This window comes from Sciurus carolinensis, chromosome 2 (genome assembly GCF_902686445.1).
Source record: "Sciurus carolinensis chromosome 2, mSciCar1.2, whole genome shotgun sequence".
NCBI lineage: Eukaryota > Metazoa > Chordata > Mammalia > Rodentia > Sciuridae > Sciurus > Sciurus carolinensis.
In genome coordinates, this window is record NC_062214.1 from 134644332 (window position 1) to 134670686 (window position 26355).

Consider the following 26355-nt stretch of genomic DNA (forward strand, 5'->3'; position numbering starts at 1 on the left):
CACAAGTAGATTTAAAACTATTTCCTTAAAAAGTAGAACTCTTTCAAATTCAAAATAAAATGCAGTACATTAGGAATTAAGCAAAAGCAAAACATTGTTGCTTAAAGTCAAATTTAGCTATTAAATATGTTGAGCATATTCCATCATTTTGTTTTTAAGTCTAAGTTTATCTTAGTTTCTATTGATTTGTACATGCTTTGGAATAATATGTGCCATAATGTGTGAATATTTAACAAAAAATATGGATTTCTGAGAACTCTCTCCCATCACACTAATTTTTCTCAACAAGTCTTCCTCCCCTACTACCTGCCCTGCTACTGAGTTAAAAAAAAAAAAATATATATATATATATATAGCTAAAGGCTTTTCTTTTAACTAAACCTCTTCTCTTTCTAGCTATATATTTATAAAGTCCTCTGAGACTTAGTTTAGCATAGTAGTTTACTATATTTTAGTGCTTGACATATGTACCATTAAGATGAAAACATCCTCAGAACTCTTCTTATATGTGAACATACCTATAATATAAATAAAGACTTATTCTCTCTTAATTTCTTAGTTTTCCTTCTAGAACATTGAGAAAGGCTATATTGCTAAGTTTGTTATTTTTCCCTCCCCTGACATTGTTTTTCTTTCAAATGATCTAAAAAACATATTAGTAGCATGGAAAATTTAGCAGTAAGAGCTTGAATTCAATTTGGATTGAGGAGTGAAGATGGAAAATTGGTGAAATCAAATATGTAACCTTTCTATAGAATGTAAAATCTCGCTCACATGGTATGGTGGGACCGTAATACTAGCTCATGGCTCTTCCTACAATGAAGTCTCCAGATTGTTGCATATTATCATGTAAGTTTCTTTATAGAAAAAAATCCCTTATTGCAGCACAATCACTTCAATAAGAAAAATCCAACATTTCTGAGCAAAGCATTTCTTACCTTTATTCTTTTCATATGGGATTTTTATGCTATTTATTTCCTGTTTTGCCTTATCTTACCCTAATCTCTGTATATTATTTTATATTTTCTAAGTATATGTCCAAAGTGAAATAAAAATTAGATACAATCAAGCTCTTCTCTTCTAACCTGTCATTGCCAGTTTCTGACAGCAAATAGTAAAAATCCCAAATCAAACCATGTAAGTGGAAATAAATGTCTTAAGAATAAATATTTTATTCATATGGGAAAAGGCACAGTTGTACAAAGGCTGAAGATTTAAATGTGTGATTGTGATAGCTGAGTATGTCACATATATATATTCAGAGTTAAAACATACAATTCTTATCTATATGTCTACCTGCACTAATATGTAGATTTGGGTGGGGGAGGATATATAATGAGAAAGCATACAGTTTAGTGTTAACTGGAGCCCTTTTGGTTGGGTGAACGCCAAAGCAACTTTCAAAATATTTCAAAACAGCTGCCAACATGTAAAGATTTCAACTGAAGGAAAAGAGTAATGAATCTGAATTACTAATGAGAGGATAAACTTATATTTTGCTTAAGGTCCTTAATGAACATGGAGATAAGCAGATCCAGTAAGGAATTTGTCTCTTGTGCATGCAAACCAGCCTTCTGAAATCATACATGTAAGGATAAAATACTGCAACAGACTTACATATGTATTCTAAGGTAACCTATTGTGCAAGTCTTCTTTAATTATTTTGTGTGTCTCTGTTTTAGAAAAATAAAATCTTGGAGAGCAGGAGTCATATTAATTCCTTTAAATATGGGCAATTGAAAGCATAGAACTTTGAAGTTGAATGTGCTCATTTAACTATTTTAATAGTGTAAGGCATAATTGAAGAGACTTCATTGTATGTAGTTTTAAACGTCTGGCAGCATGTCTCACATATTCTTTCTAACAGGACAATTTTGCCCTTTGGTTTTCCAAGTAAAAATTACCCTCCAAAAAGGAAGGGAAACAAGATCATACACTTGCTGACCAACTATTCTGTAAAATATATGGAAAATAAAAATTTCTATGACTTCTAGTCATAGTGTTGAACTGAAACAAAGAGGTGATTTTCTTTGTTCATAAATTCAGCTTATTGTTGATTTGCAGAAAGGGAAACCAATGTCCTAAAAACTCTGCTCTTTTGGCTAAGGAGAGTTTTCTCTCCCTTTTCCCTCACTTGGCACATTGGGGCAGTCTCTGGATCAACAGGACCTGGCCTGAAATAGTGCACGAAGGTAGTAGTCACAAGGAGGCAGGAGTCACTTGCTGGAAGCAAGTGGTTGGTGTAGACATCGTTGGCAGGCTCAGCACCACCCCACAAATGGGCTAATAATTCAGACAAATGGTATTTTATAGAAAGCCACGGCTCGCATACGAGTTCGTTTTTAGCCTCATCCATCAGGCATTTACTAGGCTTCCTTTGGCCTATGATACCGCCGGCCTTGACTCACGCAGAGAAGGAACCTTTCCCCATCCCTTAAAAACCTTCCTGACCTGTCTACAATGGGTATGAACTCCATTTCTTTCAACAGGAAAACCTGCCCAGGGCCGAGGCGTGTTATTTGAAATCTCTGAGGATCCTGCTCTGAGGATGAGAGGCGGTGGAGCGAGAGTGCAGACATTCAAGTCATCCCGCGACGCCTAGTCCTTGTGTGCTCGGCGTGGGACCACAACCCACTTTTGTGATCCTTACAGGGCGGCTTTCCACCCATCCCGCCCCGCCCTCGCGGTTTCAACCCGGGCTCCAAGGACCTCGCGTTTGGCTTCTCAACCAGTATCCCCGTTAAGCTAGAAAATAACCCGGAAGGAGGGAGTCAGGACCTCGCTCAGGTCTTCAACTAACTCGTGGGATCCTCCGCACAAGCCACAGATGCTCATTACGATTCTTTTTACGTGCAACACGTGGGGGACGAAGCAGTTTCATATCTCCTGGTATTATCTGCCGTCCAAAGCATTTTCTTTGAGAGGAAAATGGAAACGCAGCTGCGCCGTGGGCCCGGCCAGCGAGAGCTGAGGCTCCCTCCCTCTGTCTCGCTGCGGCTGCTGGGCGCGGGAGGCTCCTCCGGAAACTGACTTGGGTTAGGGAAGCTCAGAGGTTGCCCCGGCAGGCGCGGGACGCCGCTGGGGCGAGGACTCGCCTTTGTGCTGCTTGGCTGTTTTCCAGAGTCATCAGGGTGGGAGGGGACGCCCGGGTTTGCTGTAAGGGCAGGCGCCTAGCCCCTTGACCGTGTCAGAGACGCTGGGCTGAGCGGCCTCTGCTACTCTCTGTCTTGGCAACTTCTGGCCAATCCATTCTGTCCCTCTGGGCCCCGGCGGGCCGTCTGCGCCCCTGGCTCAAAGGGTTAAGCAGGTGCCTCGCTTGGCGAGGCGCTATTGGCCGAGGGCCCGGGCGGCGCGGCAGCGGTCACCACGCTTCGCTGAGCCCAATTTGGGTTTGTGCTGAGGGTGCGGCGACCACTCCTCCCCAGGCTGTGGTTCCGGGGGTTTGGCGTGGGAGGAGTGGAAAGGAGATCAGTAGAAGGGGAACCACTAGCAGCAACAGCAAAGCCAGGCAGCGAGTGTGGGAGCGCAAGGGGAGGGAAGCCGGAGCCCTGCTCCCTCAGGGGCTGCGCCCACTGCTCGCAACTTCGCTCCCGCTCACTAGCCGGAAGACAGAGGAGGAAGTGGGGCAACAGGGGTCCAGGGCAGGGGGTGGAAGAAATGATCAATCCCACTGTCCCATTGCTTAGCCGAGTGAAAGGAGTGCAAGTTATCACTTAAAAAGGCGTAGGCAAACCATAAAGAATCCCTCCTCATCTCATAAGGACTATTGCAACAATGTGGAGAAGTAACTGTGAGACGCGAGGAAATAAATGCACGTGCTTTCTCTTTTTGTTTCCCTGGTGGTTGGAATTTGCAGAGTTCTTCACAATTGTGGCTGTTAATTTATACGTTTCATTGGTCGAAAAGGGCCTGTGGAGGTGGGTCATCAGGGTACACTCGGATCCCTCTGGCAGGTCCTACAGTCCCCACCTCAGGAGTTTGCCCAGGACCAACCCGCCCGCCCACTAGGAGCGGGAAGAGCCCTTTCTTATAAAGGGAACAAACTCTTCGTTGCACAAAAGCGACTCTTCCCCCCCCCCCCCCCCGCCTTCGCACACCATCTCTCCCTGATAAGTATCAAGTTCTCCAGAAGCCCAACTTGCGCTTGGCAATGCTCGCGCTGCATAGTGTGTAGAAGACTGGCAAAGAGCGGTCCGGGGCAGGAGGGGAGGCTCTGCGCCCCCATTCCTACACACGCGGGCTGGAGTCCAGGTTGCTGGAAGCCACCGGAGGCGCGAGCCTGCCTGGATGGTGGCTATTTCTCTAGAGAAAGGAGGGGAGGGAGCGCGCCTCAGTCTAGCACTTTGGGTCGGAAGTGCGCGGCGAGTGTGTGTGTGTGTGTGTGTGTGTATGTGTGTGTGTGTGTGTGTGTGTGTGTGTGTGTGTAGAGGGGCGGGAAAGAAATGCACTCTCTACTGCCCGTCATTCCCTTGCACCGGCCAAGTCCTAGCCAAGCCTCCCGGTGCATCCTTCCTCCACTACCCCCTCCCCTTCTTCCCTTAGCTGGGCTCGCGCGGCGCAGCCGGAGCAGCCAGTGAGAGCAACATCCTGGAAAGAGGGGGGAGCACCACTGCCCCCCAAAAGGGAAAAAAGCCCCACCCTGACACGTTTTGCTGTTTGCAAGTCCCTCGCACGCCCCCCGCACCTCCTCCTCGCGCTCGAGGCCCCCCCAGCCCGCTGCGCGCACATCAAAGCGCCTCTCCGCCGCGCACAGTGGCCGCGGCTCACTAATGGGATTGCAGGCTGGTGCCTGGCTCCGCTGCTGCCGCCGCCGCTGCTCGCGCTGCTGCTGCCGCCGCCGCCCGAGCCCGAACCCGAGCCCCCGCCAGCCCCAGCTCAGAGTCGTAGTATCCGGGGGCCGAAGTCGCGGCGATGATCCGAATCTTTCCGGATTTCAGCGTTCAGGTGACGGCCGCGGCGGCCGGCGGGGCGGCCGCAGGGGTGCCGGCCGGCGCGGGCATGGGGAGGGCCGGCGCCGCCGCCAACGGTACCCCGCAGAACGTCCAGGGCATCACCTCCTACCAGCAGCGGTGAGTAGTCCCGCCTGAGCTGGGATAGTGTCCCCGCCCCGGGGTGCTGGGGTGGGACTCACTTTGCTCCTGTTTTGTACCTTACAACACACATGCACACCACCAGGGCTCACTTTGCCTTCCTCTCGTTCTATGGAAGAGGAAGAAAAATAAAAAAAATAAAAAAAAAAATCACAGTCCGAATTGAAAAGCACTCCAGTGCACTGGCGAAGTGAAATCATCCTTTGCCCTCTACCTAGCCCCAAATCTAGAGCCTCAGTCCCGAGTAGCGAAGGAGTTGCAGCGAAGTCTGAGACGCCGCACAAGGTGCTTTTGCAAAGTTTGGGATCCTTGTTCCCCTTCCAGCAGAATTTTCTCAATGCCTTTGCCGGGTGCGAATCGGCGCTGACCAACAACCAGGGGGGCAATTGATCACCGGAGGCTGATTGATCATTTGTTTCCAAACAAAATAGAAACGATTTTCACGTGTAGCGGTAGACTTGGATTTCTACATAATAGTGTTATCATGTCACCTGTTACTACAGGGAAATACAGCATGAAATCCGAGTCTCTTCGGCGCTGTTAAGTATTCATCTTAAATGTATTATAATGCAAATGGATAAGATTCAAAGATACAAGTTAGGAAACAAATTTTGCAAAGTTAAGTAAGCTAGGTGGTAAGGTGGAAGTTTTAAAGTAATACTTGTTTGCATTTCTGTTTAATATATTGGTAGATTTTTAAAAAATGGACATGACATTGAGATAGTAAACATTATTCGATTCAATTAGGAAAAAAAGAGGGAAAAATGACCACAGCCACCAGCACTAGAACCCTTAAGTTTTTCCATAAGGACAGCGTTAGATGGTCCAAGATTTTATCGAAAATGTAATCCATAAAAATGTGCTGAGAAAAACTAACAATGTAATAAGAAAAGTAAGTTCTCCATTTGTGAGGCTCAATTTGACTGAAGATGGAAGAAAAAAGAGCACACGAAAGTGTGAAATTAAATATTTGTGTTTCCCAGATTGCCCACGATTAAACATCTGAGAGATTTGCCAATGGCATTTAACTTAAAATATACACAATGCATAATTCAAATAACAGTTCCTATTTTTACCTTGTATTTGAAACTTCATTGATTTGAGAACCTTTGATTTGAACTAACAGTATTTAAACTGAAAAGGTTAAGATAATCTATCATTGCCATATTTTGTGCCTTCTAACCAAGGGCCCAGTGACCAGAGCAGATTTTGCGTAACACACTGTTTTTCAAGTTCATGCACAGTATTGCAAATATTCTAAAGAAGACTTCATTATATGCTCTGCTTATTGTCAGAAGTTTTTAAAGGAGTCTTAAAAATATTTCAAAAGGGGGCTATTCCTTGTCAAAGAGATTTTTTACTTAAATTATTTTAGCTTTCTTTTACTTCAATGATGACAAGAACCTTTAATACAAAAGATCTGGGAATCTTTGAAATATGAAGGATTGGAAAAGAATTAGATTTTTCCTTTTCATGGTCAGGTATTTTTTTTTTGTCATTTATAAAACATTTAAATGACAATAGAATTTGGTGATCACTTTAACTGGGAAGTGCAGGCAACAGTCACAATAGTGTGGTCTGTGAAGTAGGGAGTCAAGGGTCAGAAATGTCAGATGACCTTTGGAAGATTTCAGGGACCTCCAGGGAACCTGAGCTAACCTAAAAGATATACATTGGGGGCAGTTATGAATTTGGGGGGAGTTAAGCCTTTAGGTTTGCTCTGAGTGTTGGTGTTGTCCTTCAGCAAAGATAATCTTGGGGGTAATTTTTCCTCAAGTTAGAAGCATCCAGGGGCAGTTCTCCATGGTCTCTGCCATCTCAATACTGAAAGCTTCTCTGGAACTTTACACCTTTCTGTCTTTGAATTTGGGCTTCTTGTCAAACATTTGAGTCCCACTATAGTTATAAAGATAAAAGTAATCAACTCTAAACTCTAGCCTTTGGGATGTATTATTCCCTCCCTCGATTTTTATGTTCTCTTATATTGACAGAAGGGAAGATGCTGTGAAAAATGTTGTCTTCTTTGGTGTTGTTACTCAGATATGATGACACCTGTTACTGTCTTTAATTTTAGTTAAATTTGGGGCAGAAGAGTGAGTCATGTAGGGCAAGAAGATTATTGGCAGGTGTTTGAGGTAAGGTCTGAGCCAGCATTGTGGGCCACCAACTGTCAGGCTTCAGGAACTCTGAGGATCAGACTTATCTTCTACCTCAAGACTTGGATATGTGTGCTAAAGTGACACGTCATGTCATACACACAGACACACACACACACACACACAAATTTTAAGAACTTTTGGGGAGTATGATGAGAGAGTGAGTGATGAGAGTGGGGAGTTTTAAGCAGAAGGGCCTGCTTGTTGGGAGAACAGGAGCTTCTCTCATTTGTCATCTTGGGGCAGAAATGCCCTAGATGACTGTTCTGGAGCTAGAGCTTCCAACTGGCAACTTTCCCCCTTCTCTACCAGTCAGGTTGTATCTTGTAGGCAACAGTCTCTACTCCAGTTCATTTCTCAATCATTCTCATTTTCTCCTACCTGTAGAGTGTACTCCAAAGAGAACTCAAACATCATCATGCAAATTAAACACCTCTGCCCCGAGAAAAAACCTTATGCTTTAGATGGAAGTTTCCAAGTTCCAGCCCTACTTCACTGAATGGTAGGACCAAAGGGGACTCCTTTTCAGGTCTTTTATTTATTTTTCCTAAAGTTTAAAGCAAAAGGCAAAATCTCGAATAGGACTGATGTTTTCCATCAGTCTCTTTCATTTATTCAAAGTGGCAAAGCTTTGGGAGTTCTTTCTTCATGCCAGGTTGACATATGACTGACCCAAGTCTCTGGGTAGAAAACTGCTCTCATACTGCAGATTGGCTTAGCGGAGAAAACGCACTGACCAGGGTCTACCCAGGTAACACGACTCCAGCGCTGGACCTGCTCGGAATCGCTCTTTCTCTAGGCCTTGAGTTGTAAAATGGGGAAGCGGCTGGGTTAGATCCCCAGACGCAAGCACTCCGGTCCCAGGTACGAGGACCTGAGCTGGGAGAAGCCTTTGTATATAATTGCGTTTTAACCGCTGGGGATTCACCTGTAAACCCCGGGGTCTGCATATTTCTACGTGCTTGAATAATGCAGATACTCCGGCATTAGGGACTCTGCTGAGAACGCCAGAGCCACTAGGTGCCTGGGTTGCAGCTGCGTGGGCCCACCGGACTATCTGGGCCGCTGGCCTGGGCCAGCGCAAGCCCCTGTGCCCGCCCCACGTTTATTTCCGCTGCTTCTAAAGGTGCGCCCGGGACCGTGTCCTGTCCCAGCTCACTCCGGTGACCTCCCAGTTCCCCTCTCTTTCTTTCCTTCCTCCTGGCTGCGATACTCCAGAGAAGGGAAGTGTTTGAAACTGCAACTGAGTGGCGTTGTTGCGCCAGCAGCCGAGCTTTCCAGTCCCCCTACGAGAGAGAGAGAGAGAGAGAGAGAGAGAGAGAGAGAGAGAGAGAGAGAGAGAGAGAGAGAGAGAGAGAGAGAAAGGGGTGTGTGTGTCTGCGTGCGAGAGAGCGCTTTGGAGCAAAGCAGCTGGAAAATGCCCAGAAATACTTTCACAGCGGTCAAGCTGGGAACCCCCTGCGTGTCCTCCCCCTCCCTATCCCTCCCAGCCTAGGCCCCGGCCACCCCCCTCCGGGAGAGTGTGTGCCCCACCTGTCACCCGGCCAGCTCTGGGTGGTGGTGGTAGTGGGGTGACTGTGGTGTGTGTGTGTGTGTGTGTGTGTGTGTGTGTGTGTGTGGCGGCGCACTAGGGTGAGAACCCGGAGGCGGCGGGGCCCTGGGCCGGGCTGCCCGCGGGGCCGCGCGGCCGCCTCCCCCCGCCACCACCTCCCCCTCCTCCTCCGCCGCCTCCACCGGTCGCCTGTCTCCGAGCTGGGCATGTCTCGGGAGCCGGAGCGGCCCGGGCCGCGGGCGCTCTGCGGCGCATGGACGGCGGCGCCCGGCGAGCAGGGGGAGGAGAAGGCGCAGGCGGCGGAGGAGGCGGCGACCTGCGGCTGGGAGCACCGGTGGCGGGAGGGGACGGCCGGCCGCCGGCGAGGCTCCGGCCCCACTACTTTTCCGTAGCCTCCCTGCCTCAGCAGCACGGCCGCCGCCGCCGCCGCCGCCGCCGCCACGGCCACGGCCACGGCCACGGCCACGGCCGCCGCCCGCCGGGCAGCAGCAGAGCGCCGCGCACGCCCGCACTCACTCCCGCCACCCCACGCACACGCACACCCCCCGCCCTCCCCACGCCCCCCACCCCGGGAGGGGGGAGAGAGGCAAAAAGTAAGAGAGGAAAAAAAATAGCAGGAAGATGGCGCCCACCAAGCCCAGCTTTCAGCAGGATCCTTCCAGGCGAGAACGGTAACACTTTTCTGTTTATTGAACCTGCCGCCGGGGCTGCTGCTCCCGCCGCCGCCGCCGCCTCCGCCGCCGCCGAGGTGGCGGGGCCCGCTCCGCAGCCCGCCTCCTGGGCCCCGAGCCCGCGGGGACCTCGTCTGGGGGCTTGCGGCTAAGCGCTCGCCCGCGGTCCCCGCGCGCATTGTCCGCCCGGCGGCGGCGGCGGCTGCGGCAGCGAGCGGGCTCTGGCGGTGGCGGCAGCGGCGCCAGGCTCTCCGAGCAGTCGCACCTCCTCGGCTTGGCGAATAGAGTGACTCGCTGACAAAAAAAAAAAAGAAAGAAAGAAAGAAAAAGAAAAGAAAAAAGAAAAGAGAAAAGAAAGAAAAAGAAAATGGGCAAAAGAAAAAGAAACAAACAAAAAAGAGAAGGCGCTGCTGTGTGACGGGAAGCAGCGGTGAGGGTGGGGGGCCGGGGGATCCCCGGGGCCGCCGCAGGTCCCTTGGCAGCTGCTCTCTAGGAAGGGAATGAGGCTGGGGAGGGGGAGGGAAGGCAGGCGAGAAGGGGAGGAGGAGGAGAGGAGGAGGAGGAGGCCGGGGGCGGGGAGCGCGGAGCTCGCGCCAGGCCCGGAATGTGTCGCGGAGGGGCTGTCTCCGCGCGGAGCAGCTAGGCCGGGCCGGGCGGAGCGAGGCGCGCCGCCGCCTCCCCGCCGCTCGGGCTGTGCCCTCAGCCCTGGCAACTTGTGGGTCTCTTGCTCTGCCCTCTGCTCTCATCCTTCCCTCCTCTCCATCTCCTCCCAGAAAAATAAATAAATATATATATATATAAATGAGAAGAAACCCCTTAAATCCAAATAAGCAAAGAAACAGCGAGATCCAAAATGTGTCAGCAGTTGGAGCATCTATGCCCCGTTAGTTACTGTTTGGGGATCTGTGTTTTAAAAAGTTCCTGGGGAGAATTGCATATCTAGGCAAGGGGCTCAGTCGAGCATGTCTGTTTGAAGTTAGTTAAACTACTAGGGCCAAAGGGAAAAGGAGTTTGTGTTCAAAATATCCCTAATCTTCCTACGTGAATAGCATTGTTAGAGTAACTAAGCACCCCGCCCCCCACCCCCAACGTGGTTTCCCCTCCTGCTGTCCACCTTGCCTACTTTGTTTGGAATCCTATTTGCTATTAATTGACGGCGTTAATGACATTAATTGCATATAGCATATCGGCTTGAGCAAAGTGAGTATCTCTGTTTCCGAAGAGGAAAGGTTCAGTAGGAAGTATGAAACGTTACCCATTGATTCATAAGGAAAACAAATACACCCCCAGCCCCCAAGCATGGACGTTTACTTCCCTCTCAGGCTTAGGAGAACTTGTAAAGAGGCCCAGGGAAGTGCTTAATTGCAGAATTTAATTATAACACAGGCAGTTTTACTTTTGATACAACGTAGCTTTTGATACAACATACATCAAGAAAAAAATAGGGAGACACTTAGGCTGTAAAAAGCTTCTTTTGTACTATTGCTTGTTTCCTTCATGTAATAGGGACAGCAGAATTATCAGGATTAAGGAAATATTTTTAAGAAGATACATAATTGACTAATTCTAAACTAGATAATTCTGTAAAGATCATATATCAGAGAGTTAATCATACGTAATCCAGTTTTTTAAAGGTGTTAAATGTTATGCATATACATTAACCATCACTCCCCATGTCTGACTCTTGTGATAGCTAAAAACCAACATTTCCTTCTTAAGTATTAGTGTTTCATGAGGAATTCACATACTAAATACTTTATTCTTATGGGAGAAAAATTATTTCTAAGTGCATCCTGCAAGGCTTTTGATAATTACTTTAACATCATGGTGAATACTTTTTGAAATCAGAAGGTATAATTGATTTCCTTTCTGCTTTTCCCTCTTTCTAACTCCTACCCTCCCTTCCTTCTTTTCCTCCTTCCTCCTTTCCCAGTTGTGTTGGTAGTAAATGTATTTACTGGGATGGCCCCAGTAATCTCTCTAGCAGAGGCCTATTTGTGTGCCATTTTGGGAATTTCTCTGAGATAGGAATCTCGAAGATAGAATTAATTTCTAGGGGAAACTTCATAGCCTGTGCATGAGTGCGTTCTTTATCACCTGTCTCCATTTGGCATTCGAAGAAGGTAAATCAAAGTGTGCGATTTGTTATTCTGCTCCACTTGAGAGCTGAACTAAATAACACTTGGTCTGAAATTCTGATTGAAGTTGTAGGAGGATATACTGTATTTAATTTAATGCCCTTTAATAGCATCTTCTTGTTCAGCTTGGATGCTGTCATTTTAAAGGTTGGATCTGAAAAAGTTTAACCTATGGGGAGAGGGAGGAGTAATAAGGGGGTAGGGGACAGAAGGAACATTATAGAGGAAAGGAAGAAAGGAGTTCTAAACTGTTAGAAACAGTAATAACCACAAACTTGGTCCATTATCCAAACAGTTGTTTTATGCCCCAAGGGTTTACTTTGTTATCAGGGTTTTAAATGCTCTTAGCACTTTAAGTGTAAACATTACACATGTAAGTTGATTTGGTTTTGTAATGAGAAATGGGAAGTCAGATGGTTTGTTCAGGAGGGGCTTGTTTTTCATAGTTACTTGCTTCAACTAAGTAAGTCATTCCACCTTCATCTGCACTTTGTGCCTAGAACTTGCCAGTTAATAATATTCTTTGCAAATATAGTGGAACCACAGATATGTTTATAAAAGATGACTGTGGATGTAAATTGTATCTTCTCATTTATTTAAAAAATGATTTCCAAACCATTGATTTCACAAAGGTGTTAATGGGCACTTGATAATTTACTACTTTTCAAATATACCCATAATCAAAACTTACAGAGAAAAAATGTAACTTTTAAATTGTCTTATTTACAAAGTGTGTGGCCTGCATATGATAATACAGTCCAAAAATCATTTTCCTTACAATGTTTACAAAATAAAGAAGCTTACTCTTGATAATGTCTTTGAATACTATTTAGTATTCCTTAAATTTCTCTGAATTGTACATACACAAAATGCTTCTTTAGAACTTGAAAGAACAAGTTGAAAACTTTGTATGTATAAACTTGTTTGAATTTCTTTAAACTCCAGTGGGCTGCAAATTATATAGCACTGCCACAGAGTTGTTCCACTGTGTGGATATATAACCAAGAAAATTAGAGAGAAGTGTCAAGCATGTGATGTGCCCATGCTGGTTTGCAAAGCGTATTCCACTGGCACATGGTTTTGACTGAAAGTGTAAAGGTGGTGGTGGAGACTTGTTTGGAGGTATTTCTTCCTACAGTATAAGCTTAAACAGTGATAAATGATGATATGCATTGTCTAACACTTGCTTATATATATAAATAGCTCCACAAGATTGCTTAAATGATAATCGAAAATATGAAATAGGATGGCCTTCATATCACAAGGCCAAGGGTCTACAAATGGAAAAACTGAAATAATGAAATATTTCCAAGGCAACAGACTGTCAACAAGAACTGTAATGCATGGGCATATCATAGATTCCACCAGAGAGGATATTAGATAGTATAGCTCCAGAGTCAGGACTTATAATGACCTTTATTACGTAGGACCCTCCCACATTATAGCATCCTTTCAAATTTCTAATTTCTGATTTATGAATGAAGGGATATATAGCTACTCCAAATGTGCAATATGCCAATCACTAGATTTGATTTGATACAGTGAGCAAACTGGATTTCAACATTATTTGATACTTTTGATTTAAAAAAAAAAAGTTACATAAGGTCTTTATAGCACTTAGTGTTTTTATGAGTAAAGTTTTGGGCCCTGTGTCTATATAGGATTTTAAAAATAGAACTTTTATGCTTGATTAAAAGTTATGTATAATGAACATCTTTCTCAATAATGAATTGAGAGAATTATATTGCCTTTTAAGTCCAGTCCACAAGTGAGAACAATTTGATAGTTGTAGAAATATGAATTTTGATCTTCCCCTGCAGTTCTCTACAATGGTTGCCCCTATAACAGAGCTATTTTGTAGGAATGCCAGAATTTCTATGACCCCTTCAATTCTTTTTCCCTGCCCCAGATTTTAGTCTGAGGTCCACTGGCATGTTAAAATCACATCCGTTTGAAGCAAGATCTGCTGTCCAGGATGTCCTGTTTTGTAGTGAGATTCTCGATGACAAAATTCTCTGTGTGTGTGCATGTGGGTGTGTGAGTGCACACTTAGGCTTCTGTGAAGCAACACTTTGGGTGAGGATTTAGAATAGCTTCAATCTAGTTATTGTTTAATGTGTAGATCCTCATATTTTGGGATGTTTATGGGAATGTATTACAAAAACTTCTAAATCATTCCTAGTAATATGTTCCCTTAAAAACTTCTTCAAGTATATTTCACTATTAATAATGACTCCAATGTAAACCTTAGTATGGTTTTATTTTTTTAATTCTTGTAAACATTTCTTATGCATAATGCTGCTAAATTTAAAGAAAACTAAGCACACATGAAAGCCACAGAGCTAGCCAACCTCTCCACGCTGTGTTTACGTGGCTGCTTTTTCTACATTGCATATAATGGAATGCATACAATGGTTGTATATGGTGGAATATTTAAACTTATGATTAGGTTAAAACTTCTAGAATCGATAGGAAAGTTCAGTTATTGAACTGTATTAAATGATGTCAGTATTTTCATAGTAAATAGTGGCCTTTTTTTCCTTCCCTCACTGGACAGTGTAATAAACCAACTGTAACTGAATGGTATTTTTACTACGCTAGGCCTCATTAGTGTGCATAGGATGTTTGCACTATTAAGTTTGATAGAACCTTACATAGAATAATTTGTGGTAATATTAGTAATACTACAGTGCGTAAATAGGATGTGACTTAGTAAGAATAAAGTGACTGCTACTGTATCTGAAATGACGAGGACAGTGGCAGGATTGAAGAGCTTGTGAAGTTGTCCTCAGTGTACACTTGTAAAACATGTTGGTGAATTAGTTGGAATACTTGTGATCTTGTGTACAAAATCATGAGAAGCAAGATGAAAATACCATGTTTCTATGGCCCACAATGCTTCTGGCCCTAGACTGCAGTTATTGATTGTTTCTTCCATTCAGCTTTATTTATTGAATCTCTACCATGGACCATAGTGACTTGTGCTTGGGATTGTAGTTAATAATGTACACTGTAAGAGCAGTTGTTTTGATTATTGAATGGCCTTTATTTTGGACATGGAAAACATGATACTGTCAGAAAACACACTTTTCTAAGAGTGAGTAGCATAGATTCCTAAAACTATAAGACTCTCTATCTTTATTTGCTTCCACTAACTTAGTGTTCTGGGAGGACAGGTGTCCAATTTGTAAAATATGGTGATTAATGATGATAAAGTGATTAGAAGTTGTTGGAGGAAAGATAGTGGAAAGATGCTATTTAAATATAAGCAAAATTGTAGCAAATGTTAGAAAAGATGTTTTTATGGGATTTAAAAAGAGATTATGTAGGATAATAAAAAGCATTGATTGGACACTATATTTCAGATCCTATATTTATACTTCATAGCAATTTTCTCATTGGTTTCTACATATGGATAAGGAAATAAGAGGCTTACTATTCCCAAGGAAAGTGAGTTAGAGATTGAGTTCAGGTTTATGGCTGATGTGGAATTGGGCACTGTCATCTTTGTAGAAATGCATCTTAACAGTAGTGTGGGGGGATTTGGAGTTTTGGACTTGCCAGAGTCAGAAATTTCTGAGCCAGTCACAGAGAATTCCAATGGCAGCAAGAATGGTTAAGTTGTGGATAATGAACTAGCTTTCCTCTATTTTGGTCCCTCATCTGATGTTTGGAGAACTTAAGAAATATAGTTTATAAAGTTATAGGAGGAATCAGTTATTTAAAGTATGGCTTCTTCTCCTTTTAATATTCCAGTAGTTATGGAGGCAAGCTCCTCAGTGATATGTACTTTAGGGCAGGTTTTTGGTTGAATGGTTTCAGAAGAATCAGTTTGTTGCAGACACGAACCTTTGGTCACAGAACACATAGTACTTAAGGCCCTCTTTCTCACATAGCATTGCCTCACAGTGTGCCTCTGTTTGAGGACTACAGTTAAGGTTTTTTATTTTGTAGTGTTTTTTGTCACTGAGTAGGTAGAAACAGCCTCACAGGGATTTTTGAATAACATATTTTAGTGCCTACCTCTATTTCTGGGTATTGTCTTTTGAAATATATTGTACAAGTTGGCCTTTGGCCAAATTATCAGGCATTATAATAACACAGCAAACATTTATATATCACTATGTGCTAATACACAGGTATTCTTCTAAGGACTTTTCATAGTCTAAGGCCTTTACATATGCTAGCTCCTTTAATTAAAAATATAACATGCTAGTAATGGACCACAATAAGTACACAAATAGTAGGTTGTTATTTAATTTGCACACACACATACATCAGGCATCTTTAAGAAGAAAATGTCTTTGGTAACATTTTTATTTCTCCATGCCAGGAACCAAAGGTCTCTGGTATGTAACAGTTCTTTGACAAAAATTATTCTTTAGGAAACTTCGTAGCATCTGACTCCAGGCTGTTCATTGCAGAATGTAAGTTTTTTTTTGCAGTAGTAGACAAGTATGCCATGTTTATCTTTACGTTTTTGGATGTAATACTGTTAACCAAATAGCTTCTTTAAAAAATGTAGTAGAAATTTCAGGACTTGAAAGGACTAGATAAGCAGTGCTTGAGTATTTTTGGTTGAAAGACTGAATATTTTGCTTGTATATCTTAAGTAGATATTCACTTTCACAGTCAGCAAATTTGTTTAAATAAAAATTGAAAAAATGAATTGGTAATAACTCATTTACAGAGATATTTTACTAAAAGAAAAAAACAAAAGTCAATAGGAAGTATAAATGAAAAAGACTACAAAATTTAAAATAGCAGTTAGATCATCTTAAAAGAAATTACATCTGATTACAGTATTTTATTATCATCAGCACACTAATGGCAGAATTAAAGAGCTCTGACTTGGGTAGCTTGCATAAAACATTGAAACTTAACAAATCTTTATATCACATATTTTGAAATGTAGTGCCACATTGCATTTTAAGACCACTTTGAAGAATCATAGGTCATTTCAGTAATATCTTATTACATATGATAGACTACAGCTTTTTCATTTGTGAGATTTGTAAAAAGATTTATAAAAATTTTATTATAAAAGAAAAATTGAATATTGAATAAAGGGTCGCTTATATGTGAATATAGCTGAAATTAACATCCTCTTCCTCAAATCTCTGAAATTTCCTTTCTGCTGTAATACTGCAGAAAATGGTGCTAGTTTTAAACTTTGTTCAGAAGCACATTACTCTGAGAGATTGAAATATTTTGGTGGGGCTAAGTGGAGTGATTGAAACTGGTTGCAGAACCTCTCTCTCTGTTCCTGGAAAATGGAGACATCAATGCATAAGGATATTTTAGTAGCTTACATGTATTGCACTGATTGAGGGAGCATTTTTCCCTATAAAAATCATTTATTCCTCAGAATCTACTCTGGAAAACATATGCATTTTATTCATATATATGAATGGGATTGTTTTGTACAAGGTTTTCATACATGGTATATATGGTTTATAAGCCATACACACATACATATATACATTGTATACCACATAAATTACATATAAAATATATAGCAGATATACCATGTTTTTCTGTGTCTACCTAAGGTGTAAAAGTGTTACAAAGATATCTTGAATGGATTATAAATGTCTTACTTTACATGGAGTTAAATTTAAATATATACCCTGGGTTGGTGACTTTTTTTTGTTTTTCCTAATGCTGTAAGGAAAAGTAGGCTCATCATTTTTTTGCACATTTTTATTGTTCTGTGTAAATGTAATTTGTTAATCCTGTGAAATTTGTCATAGATAAATTTGCTTGGATTATCTTGTCACCACCGTATCTGCATTCTTTTGTTCATTGCTTATTCATAATTTAACAGTCTGGCAGTGAGCCTTTTTGGGATGCTCACAAAAGATATATGACCTCTACCAGCTGCTACTATAACCTGCAGAATGCACAGCAAGACATTAGAAACGTGAGGATTCCTCTACTGATTAAAGTGCTCTTCATTTAAACAGTCTGTTCTTAAGAATCTCAGGAATCTCTTGCAACCAGCAGTTCTGATTTTTTTTTCCTCCTAACAAAATTAGTTCTAACAATTGAATCTTCATTTGATATGAATTTTTCAGATTCTCCAAAGGGAGTTAATTCCCTGAGTGCTGTTTCTCCTTTATAACTAAATACTTTAAAGATTTTCATATTTGGGGGGTATCAAAGTTATCCAGAAATGGATTTAGTAGGTAAGAAAGAATGGTGAGAGGACTAGTTATATCACATCCTGATCTTGGAAGAAATGATTGACTTTATACTGTTTGAATCAAAGCACTTTACAGTTTATACTCGAAATACTCCATATTACGTAGTAAGTGGCAGACATTAGAAATAAAATGTTACTTGAAGTGTAACCACATCTTTAGGTTTTCATTATTCTGGATTAGTATAGCATATGAATTTCTCTCTCTGTCTCTCAATCAGCAGATCAGTTTATGAGTAATGGTTAGTTTTTGCCTCTCTTCTATGCAGCCATATGATTACAGTTCAAAATAATTCATTGCTAATCCATGCAGTATTGGTTCATCTCCATCACTCTGTTCTGTGATTAGAGCCTCAGGCCTGCTGCCTTGCTTTCCGCCCTGATTTTCTTTAACTGCAACCCTTGTTTTAATATAGTTCTGTAGTCACCACTCTTCTACCAGCTCCTCACCATTCCTCATATATATCGATTGCAGTAGATTAATATTTATTTGAAGCTATTTTTCAGACTTTGTGAAAAATGTATTCATTTCTTACCATGAATCTTCATCTAAAGGGAGGGGAGAGAGAAAATGTGGAGGAGCTCAGGTATGCAGCTCTTCCTCGAGAGTGACTGTTGCTTTTCCAGCCTGGGTTTTCTACTGTGGTCAAGCTTTTTTCTTTTTTTACACAAATCAGGAAGTTTAATATTCTGGGAAAAAATTATGCAGTTTAAGCTACAATGTTAACAGTTTATTTGTTTGTAGCAGTTCTAGAATGGCTTGATACATTTTCTAAGTACATACTGTACCCAGTGCAATCACCATAATATACATTGATCAACTTGCATCGAATATTTCCAGACAGGGACACAGAGCTATCATTTTCCTGAGCATCAAAATTTGCCAATTTTACCAGAAGGTCATCTAACAGATTTTTAAAAGACTTTGTTTCAGATCTCAGTGGTCCTGTGTTCCTTTTAATAATTACTTTCGTCTCATTGTAGCTGTGTGTTTGAAAGTGTAGGTCAATGAGGATGATTGCATTCAGAATTTCATGATCTGTGTAGTGGAACAAATTGAAAGCAAAGCCTGTATCAATCACTGTGAAGGGAGGGTTAATTGTTACCGCTTCTCAAGCCTCTGGACAGATAAACCAGTAATGAAATACTTATTGCTCTGATATGTGAATGCTAAAGGATGAAACAATAGAAACAGAAGCAGTCTTCAGAGATAACCAAAAAAGGCAAAGAAGAAAAGAATAAACTGGATAAAAGTATGGAACTGTGTACTGCATTAACTCTCTTAAAGTAAAAGTGGCTTTTGTTTCCTACCCATATATATATATGTATATATATATACATATTTATATATATATAAATTTTTTTTTTCCTGGCAGGTCAGGACAGTATTGTACATCAGGTTGCTAAAGATAAATAAGAATAAAAATGGCAACTACTCTTTCTACTAAAAAAAGGAAGGTAGAAGGAAGAAAAGGAAAGGAAAAGTATAGTCTTACACTTTATATCATATTATATATGAAATCAAAAGTCAGAGTTCCTATTTAAGGTATTCTTTAAAAAGTAGTGATACTAGAAATGTTAAATGTTATACATGCATAAATAACTTAAATTCCAGAGTGTTTTAGAGGATTGTTATCTTTAAAGGGATTTTGTAATTATTGGTCCATTGTAGACCAAAGTATAGAGAAAACTATGTAAAACATAAAGAAATAGTAAAATAAGAATTAGTGTGGCAAAGAAATCATAAGATTAAACACATTTAATGATATCTTCCATATGAACTTAACATTTAAACATCTGTTAGTTACTTATATGTTGAAATATATGCAAAAATATTTAGCCAAATTGAAGTCTTAGGCCCATGACAATCATCTCAACACAGTGGGTAGTTCTGAAAATTAATGAGAATGATAATACTGTAAAGACTGTTCCAGAGTTTGCCCAAATTCATTATCTAAGACTCTTGTTAAGAACATCTCAAAGAATTTTAACCAGGAAAATATATTAATGGTTCAAAAGCGTTTTCAAAACCCTGAATTATAAAAGTATAATAGAATTATATATGCAAGAGTTATAGTTAGCCGCACAGATAGCAGAAAACATCATGAAGGCATATTTTCCCACAACCTGTACTGCTCTAGCATGTGCTTTAATCCATACAGTTAGTCTCATGTAGTATTTTTTTGTTGTTTAGTTTTTAGGGCAGGAAAATTAGTATCATTTAAAAAATAAAGTGAATGACTTCCCATTAGTGTAGAGAAACTTTTAAGTGTAAAGTTAGGTATGTCTGTGTTTTAAAAATTCATTTCAGAATTGATACAACTACTAGCAAGTTAGAACATTCTTAGAAAAAGAAAAAAAATTTCCATATCTTTGTATTTCTCTTCAGAATGTTAAAAATGTCCTGAGGCCCAATTCTATTCTGTGTTGATGTGTGGCACAGCCCTCTTATGATAGGGCATCATCCTCTAACTAATGTGACTTGTGTATTTTAAAAGATGGCCATAACAGGGATGTTATATAACACTGCTGAATTAGGATATTTAAACTACCAGTAAAATATTTCAGGGTAGAAGTCAGTAGAAAGTCCCCAAAGTCAAGATGCACCAAAGTGTGTCAATCTTTTTGTACAACAATTGGGAGGCAAAAAGCAAGAAGTGTTCCGTTACTCAATGATAACTGATATGAATGACAGAGCCCCTGGATGTTGAGATTGTCAGGGTAATAAGTTATGAATTTCCATTGGCTACTTGCTCCTTGCTCCTGAATCAGAAGCATGGAATGGCATCAATCCTGGGCAGCAATGTCACTCTTCCTTTATCTTTGTAAGAAACTATACGCAAGTCCTTTAAGAGCCTCAGTTTCTTCATTTGTATATTGAACTTCTAACATTCCCAACTATAGAAATCTATGATTACATGATTTCCTGAATATATAATACAAAATAATGAGTTGACATGTACAGTTTTTTTTTCTAGTGCCATTAATTTTACAAATGGTCCTTATTTATGAAACTCTTAAAAGTTTCAGATCAACTATGATGCTTGTCATATAGATTTCTGTCAATGAAATATTGGATGTTTAAATCTTTTTCTTCTTTGAGAGCATCTTTGAAAGGAAACTTGTTGGGGAATGTCCAGAGGAATGTGTGGAAGCAATGGGGCAATAGTAGATATTGAGTTATATTTTAAAGTGACATGGTATGCATATGACTCAATGTAGTACTAAAGAAAAATGTTAAAAGAATTTAGAGATAAATCCATTTGTTGGTTGAATTCAATTGAGACAGTAGAACTTGAAGTACCTGAAAATCAGATGATATACTCAAGAAGATGTTATCAATGTGATATTTGATAGGCAAGTGTGTAGGGGAATAACTAATCTGAAAATTTTGTGTGTTTTAAAACATTTATAAAAGAATACATTTTTGTAGTAAGATATTTATCTAAACTACAATGGTTATTTATTTCTTTTTAACCTTGTTTTTCAAAAGAGCTTTCTTCTAATTCTACTCTTTCACTTGTGAAGGTGAATTGATTTAATGTTTGTAGTGTAGACAGATCTAAAGATTTGTGATGAGATAAGATTTTTTACTTAGAGTAGATTAATGACTTTTTAAATAGATGTATCATTCAATCACTTGTTATTTTCTTGGCAATTTCCAATTAATGATACTTAATGGGAAATCCAAGTATATTCTTATGAGATAATTAACTTGTTTGCCTAATTTCTCTCCATATGTATATTATTTATACATATATTCTGTGTATTCTATGTAAGTTAAGAATGTTTTGTTCCTATACCCATATTATGCCCTTTTCAATGATAATGGAACACCACTTATAAAATATTTTTCCCTAAAAAAATACTTAGTTGCTCAAAAAGTGATTATCTGCTTTTCAATGACGACTACTTAAGAAAATTTTAGAAATGTTTTCATGTGGACTATACTTCCATAACTCCTTTCACTCATCAAAATCACCCATTCTCTTCAGTCATCAAAATCCTATTTTTCAAAGCTAATTTGGACTATGTGTTAGGGGATTAAATTATTAGAAAAATTCCTGATTAGGAGTTATCCTTACCTTCAGTTTCTAAAGGAACTATAACAGTACATTTTAAAATGAATAGAACTTGGGGAACCTGTAATGTGCTCTTTCTCACTCTGCCACACACATCTATCCCTTCCCAATAGATGCATTAGTCAGTACCTTGACACATCTCTTCTGGAAACAGTGTCTTAGAGGGACATTGTTTTTAAAAAATGTTTTAATTTTATAACATTATTGAGGATTAAAGTGGGTAAATTATATGAGTTGGCTTAAATACATGTGTTGTGTATATGTTCATTGGTAACCATTTTCCTATCTAATTCAAGGTTTCTAAATGTGGCAAAAATCTACCACCAAGTCAAGAAATATAGAATTGAGTAATATGTATTGACCCCAAAGTTGGAAATATCTGCTCACTCTGAAACAGAATTTATATTTGGCATTTATAGATGGTTATAGTGTTCTTCGTAAAAAGAAGTCTAGGTTTTAGAGTGGGTTGAGGAAACAAACTTAGATTTCATGAGATTCAGTCCCTTTCCTCCTTCTGCAGTTGTTTTCATTTCTTAAGTCTTATTCCAAAGACAGACATCTAGTTATATTTTATATCCATTATATCCATTTGTCAGCAGCATTAAGTTCATGCATGGTCACAAAAACTTTCAGTAGGCTCTGATTGAGTGTAGTTTCTCCTGTCTTACAGTTCATTTGTGTTACAGTGGTCAGTAAATAGACTTCAGGGGATCTGAAAGTCTCCTGAAATGGCTATTGATAGTGTTTTATCTGTTATTTGATACTATTTTTATATTATATTTTCCCTTATAATCTGTGTCAAGAACTGTAGAAGTCTCTGAGATTTTTATCCTACTTGCAAGTTAACAAGTTAACTTGCTACATTTTAAAGGATGCTGGGTCAGAAATGAAGGGTAATTTATTACAGCATTAGTAGTAGCCAGAGTATTAGCATTTAAGCTAATTCTCTGAGCCCCAGTTCCCACAGGGTGATGTGAAGAAGGCCAACTGATATCCATATATGCAGGAGTTGGTTATAGGAGGAACTCTGAGCTCAGAGAACCTGAATCTTTTAGGATGGGCAGTAGAGATGTCTTCCTTTTGCTTTGGAGGGAGATACTATCTCTATCATCCAAGACTCTTCTCTATACGTGCAGCCTTACATGGAGAGTCTATTACCAAGGATGGTTCGTATTTTGCCTGCATGATATGCAGAAATTTGGGAGACCAGTGGAGTCTTGTCTCTTGACAATTGAAGTCACTATATGTGTAGATTATTATAGAGGGATGAGAGGATCTGGTAGTCCCATAGTTTAGAGCTTCTTTGAACCTAAAAAAAAATGTGAAGTAAATGATTAAGACAGAAAATGACAAGAGGTTCCAAACATGTAATCATGCCCAAATTGCTTAAGCATGAATCATATGATACAGAACATCAAGCTCATGTAAGTTTATTTGATTCAATGGTGGAGAGGTCCACTGTTAATATATTCATGTTTTCATGGCATATTTTATCATAATAGATGTTTGTCCTGTTTTGTAAGCCTGCTCTTCCTGGTTTGCTGTATTTATCCATAAACTTTAACTTGTTGAAAATTCACTTTGTGTGTTTGTATCACATCATTTAAATTTATCCATAACTCAGAAAAGTGGGTTCTGTTAATCTTTCTGTTTACAAGAAGTTAATATCTGGTAAGGATTAAACTAGCTTGTGTCTCCATTAATGAGGATGACATTCTTTTTATCATATGAGCTTTCTTCTGACTCTTTAAGAGTTCTTTTTCTCTTCATTCCTTCTTCAGGGGCTTCTGTACTTTCCCACATTACTTATCTGCATCATACCCAATTTTCTCTTTCTTGTACCTCTTTACTCCAACATGGGGCCAGCAGCTTCTCTGACTCTGCTTTTCTTTGTTGCTTTTCAGTACTACTCAGAAACTTGTAGGATAGTCATTTTGCAACCTGAAATTATACTAAATCATCACCTTCCTTATCTTCTGAGTTTGTAATAACTGTCTCACAAGCTAACAATTGTAATTACAACATAAATAGATCAAGCAAATGTTTGGAGATCACACCTAGCATAATACTAAGGTACTACATTAAAAGATTGTTATTAGGAAATTATAATGTGTTTGTGGGCAATTTATAATCTGTGATTTCTATTTCCTGCATAGTTTTTATAGACTACTCACCTGAGAAGAGATGTATATTTCATGAGTTTTGGTGGCATGATCACTCTTTTTGTCATAATATATGCCTACTTTTTGCACAGCATTACTTTTTATAAATAATAATTTGTTGATATAGCTCACTTGAAAGTCTTGGCTAAAAAAACTGGTGATTTTTGGTCAACTCAGATCCAATTCTAAAATTAGGTATTCACTTTCAATAAATGGTCAATGATTTGATGTTCTGTTTTTCCCCTTTCAAGTCTTGTGGCCCAATTTTTATCTTAATATGATACAATAACATGTGTATCAATATAATTTAATACAAATTAATTATCAAAGCATAATATAATTAAATAATTAGACCCATTATTTATTAATGGGTTGGACCCAAATATTATTTCTAGGATGCACTACACAATTATTCTCTGCAGTGGAACTACTTGCATGCTAGTCAAATGTGTGGAGACCGGGCTAAGATATCAAACTGCAAGATACTCATAAAGAGATGACAAGGAAATGTACAAATTGTCTGTTGAGAAGAAAATCATAGTTTACCATTGAAATCTATTGTTAATAAGTATTCATACCAGCATAGAGGATCATTAACCAAAATGATATGTGGTGAAGAAATAAATTATAGCCAGGCACAGTGGCGCACATCTATAATCCCAGTGTCTTGGGAGGCTGAGGCAGGAGGATTGCAAGCTCAAATCAAGAAATTATAGTTTTCTTCTATACTTGTTTTTCTATATAAATCATTACTTCTTTCAAAGGGAACATATTGGTGTCCATTTTGCATGTCCAGTGCTGAAATACATTCTGAGAACAGTTAATAAACTGGTGAATGAATTCCAGTTTTACTTTGCCTATTTCCTATTTATGTTTCATCACAGGAATTCCCCTCAGTCAGATCTACAAGTAGCCTCAGCATAACCCATGATCTCAGGTCTGAAGTGTGTGTGTGTGTGTGTGTGTGTGTGTGTGTGTGTGTGTTGGGGGGTGAGTTTGTAATTATACATTTTTTACTAATGCTGAGTAGTTTCAAGTGTCTTCTAGGTTTCAAAGCTGAATTATTTACATTGTCTGTTGTAGATTCCCTGAACATTATACTTTGTAACTCTACAGAGAATAGTTTTAGTTTCAAGATGTATCTCTCTATTAAGCAAGAAATAAAGAAAATCAATTAGAACCAAATATATCTTTGATAGTTTTTTTTAAAACCTCCAAATGATACCACCAAATAGATGAATTCTGGAACAATGAACTACTATATTTCCAATTAGGATCATATTAAACCCATTTTATAGTCAATTATAATTCCATAAAATTTGAATTCCATTAATTTTATATTTCACAAAATTGTACCTATAATAATTTAAGTCGATTAGACCAAAATTGAAAAATCCAGTCATAAAATAGAACAGGTTGCAAAGAGAGCTGACATTTTTCCAGGTCTCTCTCCTCTGGTGGTGCAGTTCTGCCATCACATGTCCTTGTGTACATAGTACCTAGAAGAAAAATCTTTGCACATAAAATCTCTTGTAAGGGTAAGCTGAATAACTGTGACTAATTTAGCTTTTCACCCTGATTGATTAATAGTGGTGAATATGGTTACTTTCATCAGATAAATTAGTGGAGGGCTAAAACTTGATAAACTTGCCTGAACTTAATATGTAAGAAGAAATGAAATAATTAATAACTCCAGGGAAAGAGTGGATCAGTAGTTCAAATATACTTATTCCTTTCTGTCTTTACTCTGAACAGTGCTTACTTTCTCCAGAGTTTATAATCTGTAGACACTAAATTTTGTCTTCAATGCATATTAGCTTTATTCAGACATATTAACGTGTCTTGAATAATTTTTGAAATAAACTTTAACTTCCAATTTATTGGTAGATACAGATAAGGAGACAATTTTGTGAAACTAAAATTACAATCAACATCCTGACATATGTACCTAAGTCTGTTTGAATGCAAAGCCAAAACATGCTTGTCCCCCAACATACACACCATGCAAACAGGTCTCTATCCAATAACACAATTCGAAATTCCATTTAGTGTTAATATTAAAACATTATTTTGTCCATTCTAATGGAAAAAAAGCTTTCTATTTTCCCAAAGGGACAACCAAGTTCCAGAAACAAATATAACTGTGAATGACTATTTGCTAAGGTGACTTAGCATGACAATGTTTTTAGTTAATTGGTGCAGATCCATTCTGGTTTCCCAATTTCAGATGAAACTGGACTTCTACTCCCAGTATATATATGGGAAGATTATTCTTTTCCTAAAAAACATTTACCATCTCTGT

The 26355-nt window shown here is 39.7% G+C and overlaps 1 protein-coding gene across 8 annotated transcripts in view; it reads left to right on the forward strand.

The window, feature by feature from the left end:
* Positions 1-4592: 4592 nt before the first annotated feature.
* Npas3 (neuronal PAS domain protein 3) overlaps positions 4593-26355 on the forward strand; it is an 829271-nt gene continuing 807508 nt past the window's right edge. For 7 of the 8 annotated variants that reach the window (XM_047540503.1, XM_047540505.1, XM_047540504.1 and 4 more), the window contains exon 1: positions 4593-5069. In XM_047540503.1, the coding sequence (XP_047396459.1) occupies positions 4912-5069 (158 nt within the window). In that variant the 5' untranslated portion in view covers positions 4593-4911. Of the gene's footprint in view, positions 5070-8775; positions 9470-26355 lie in introns of those variants that run through there. The other variant, XM_047540510.1, reaches the window with a different exon arrangement.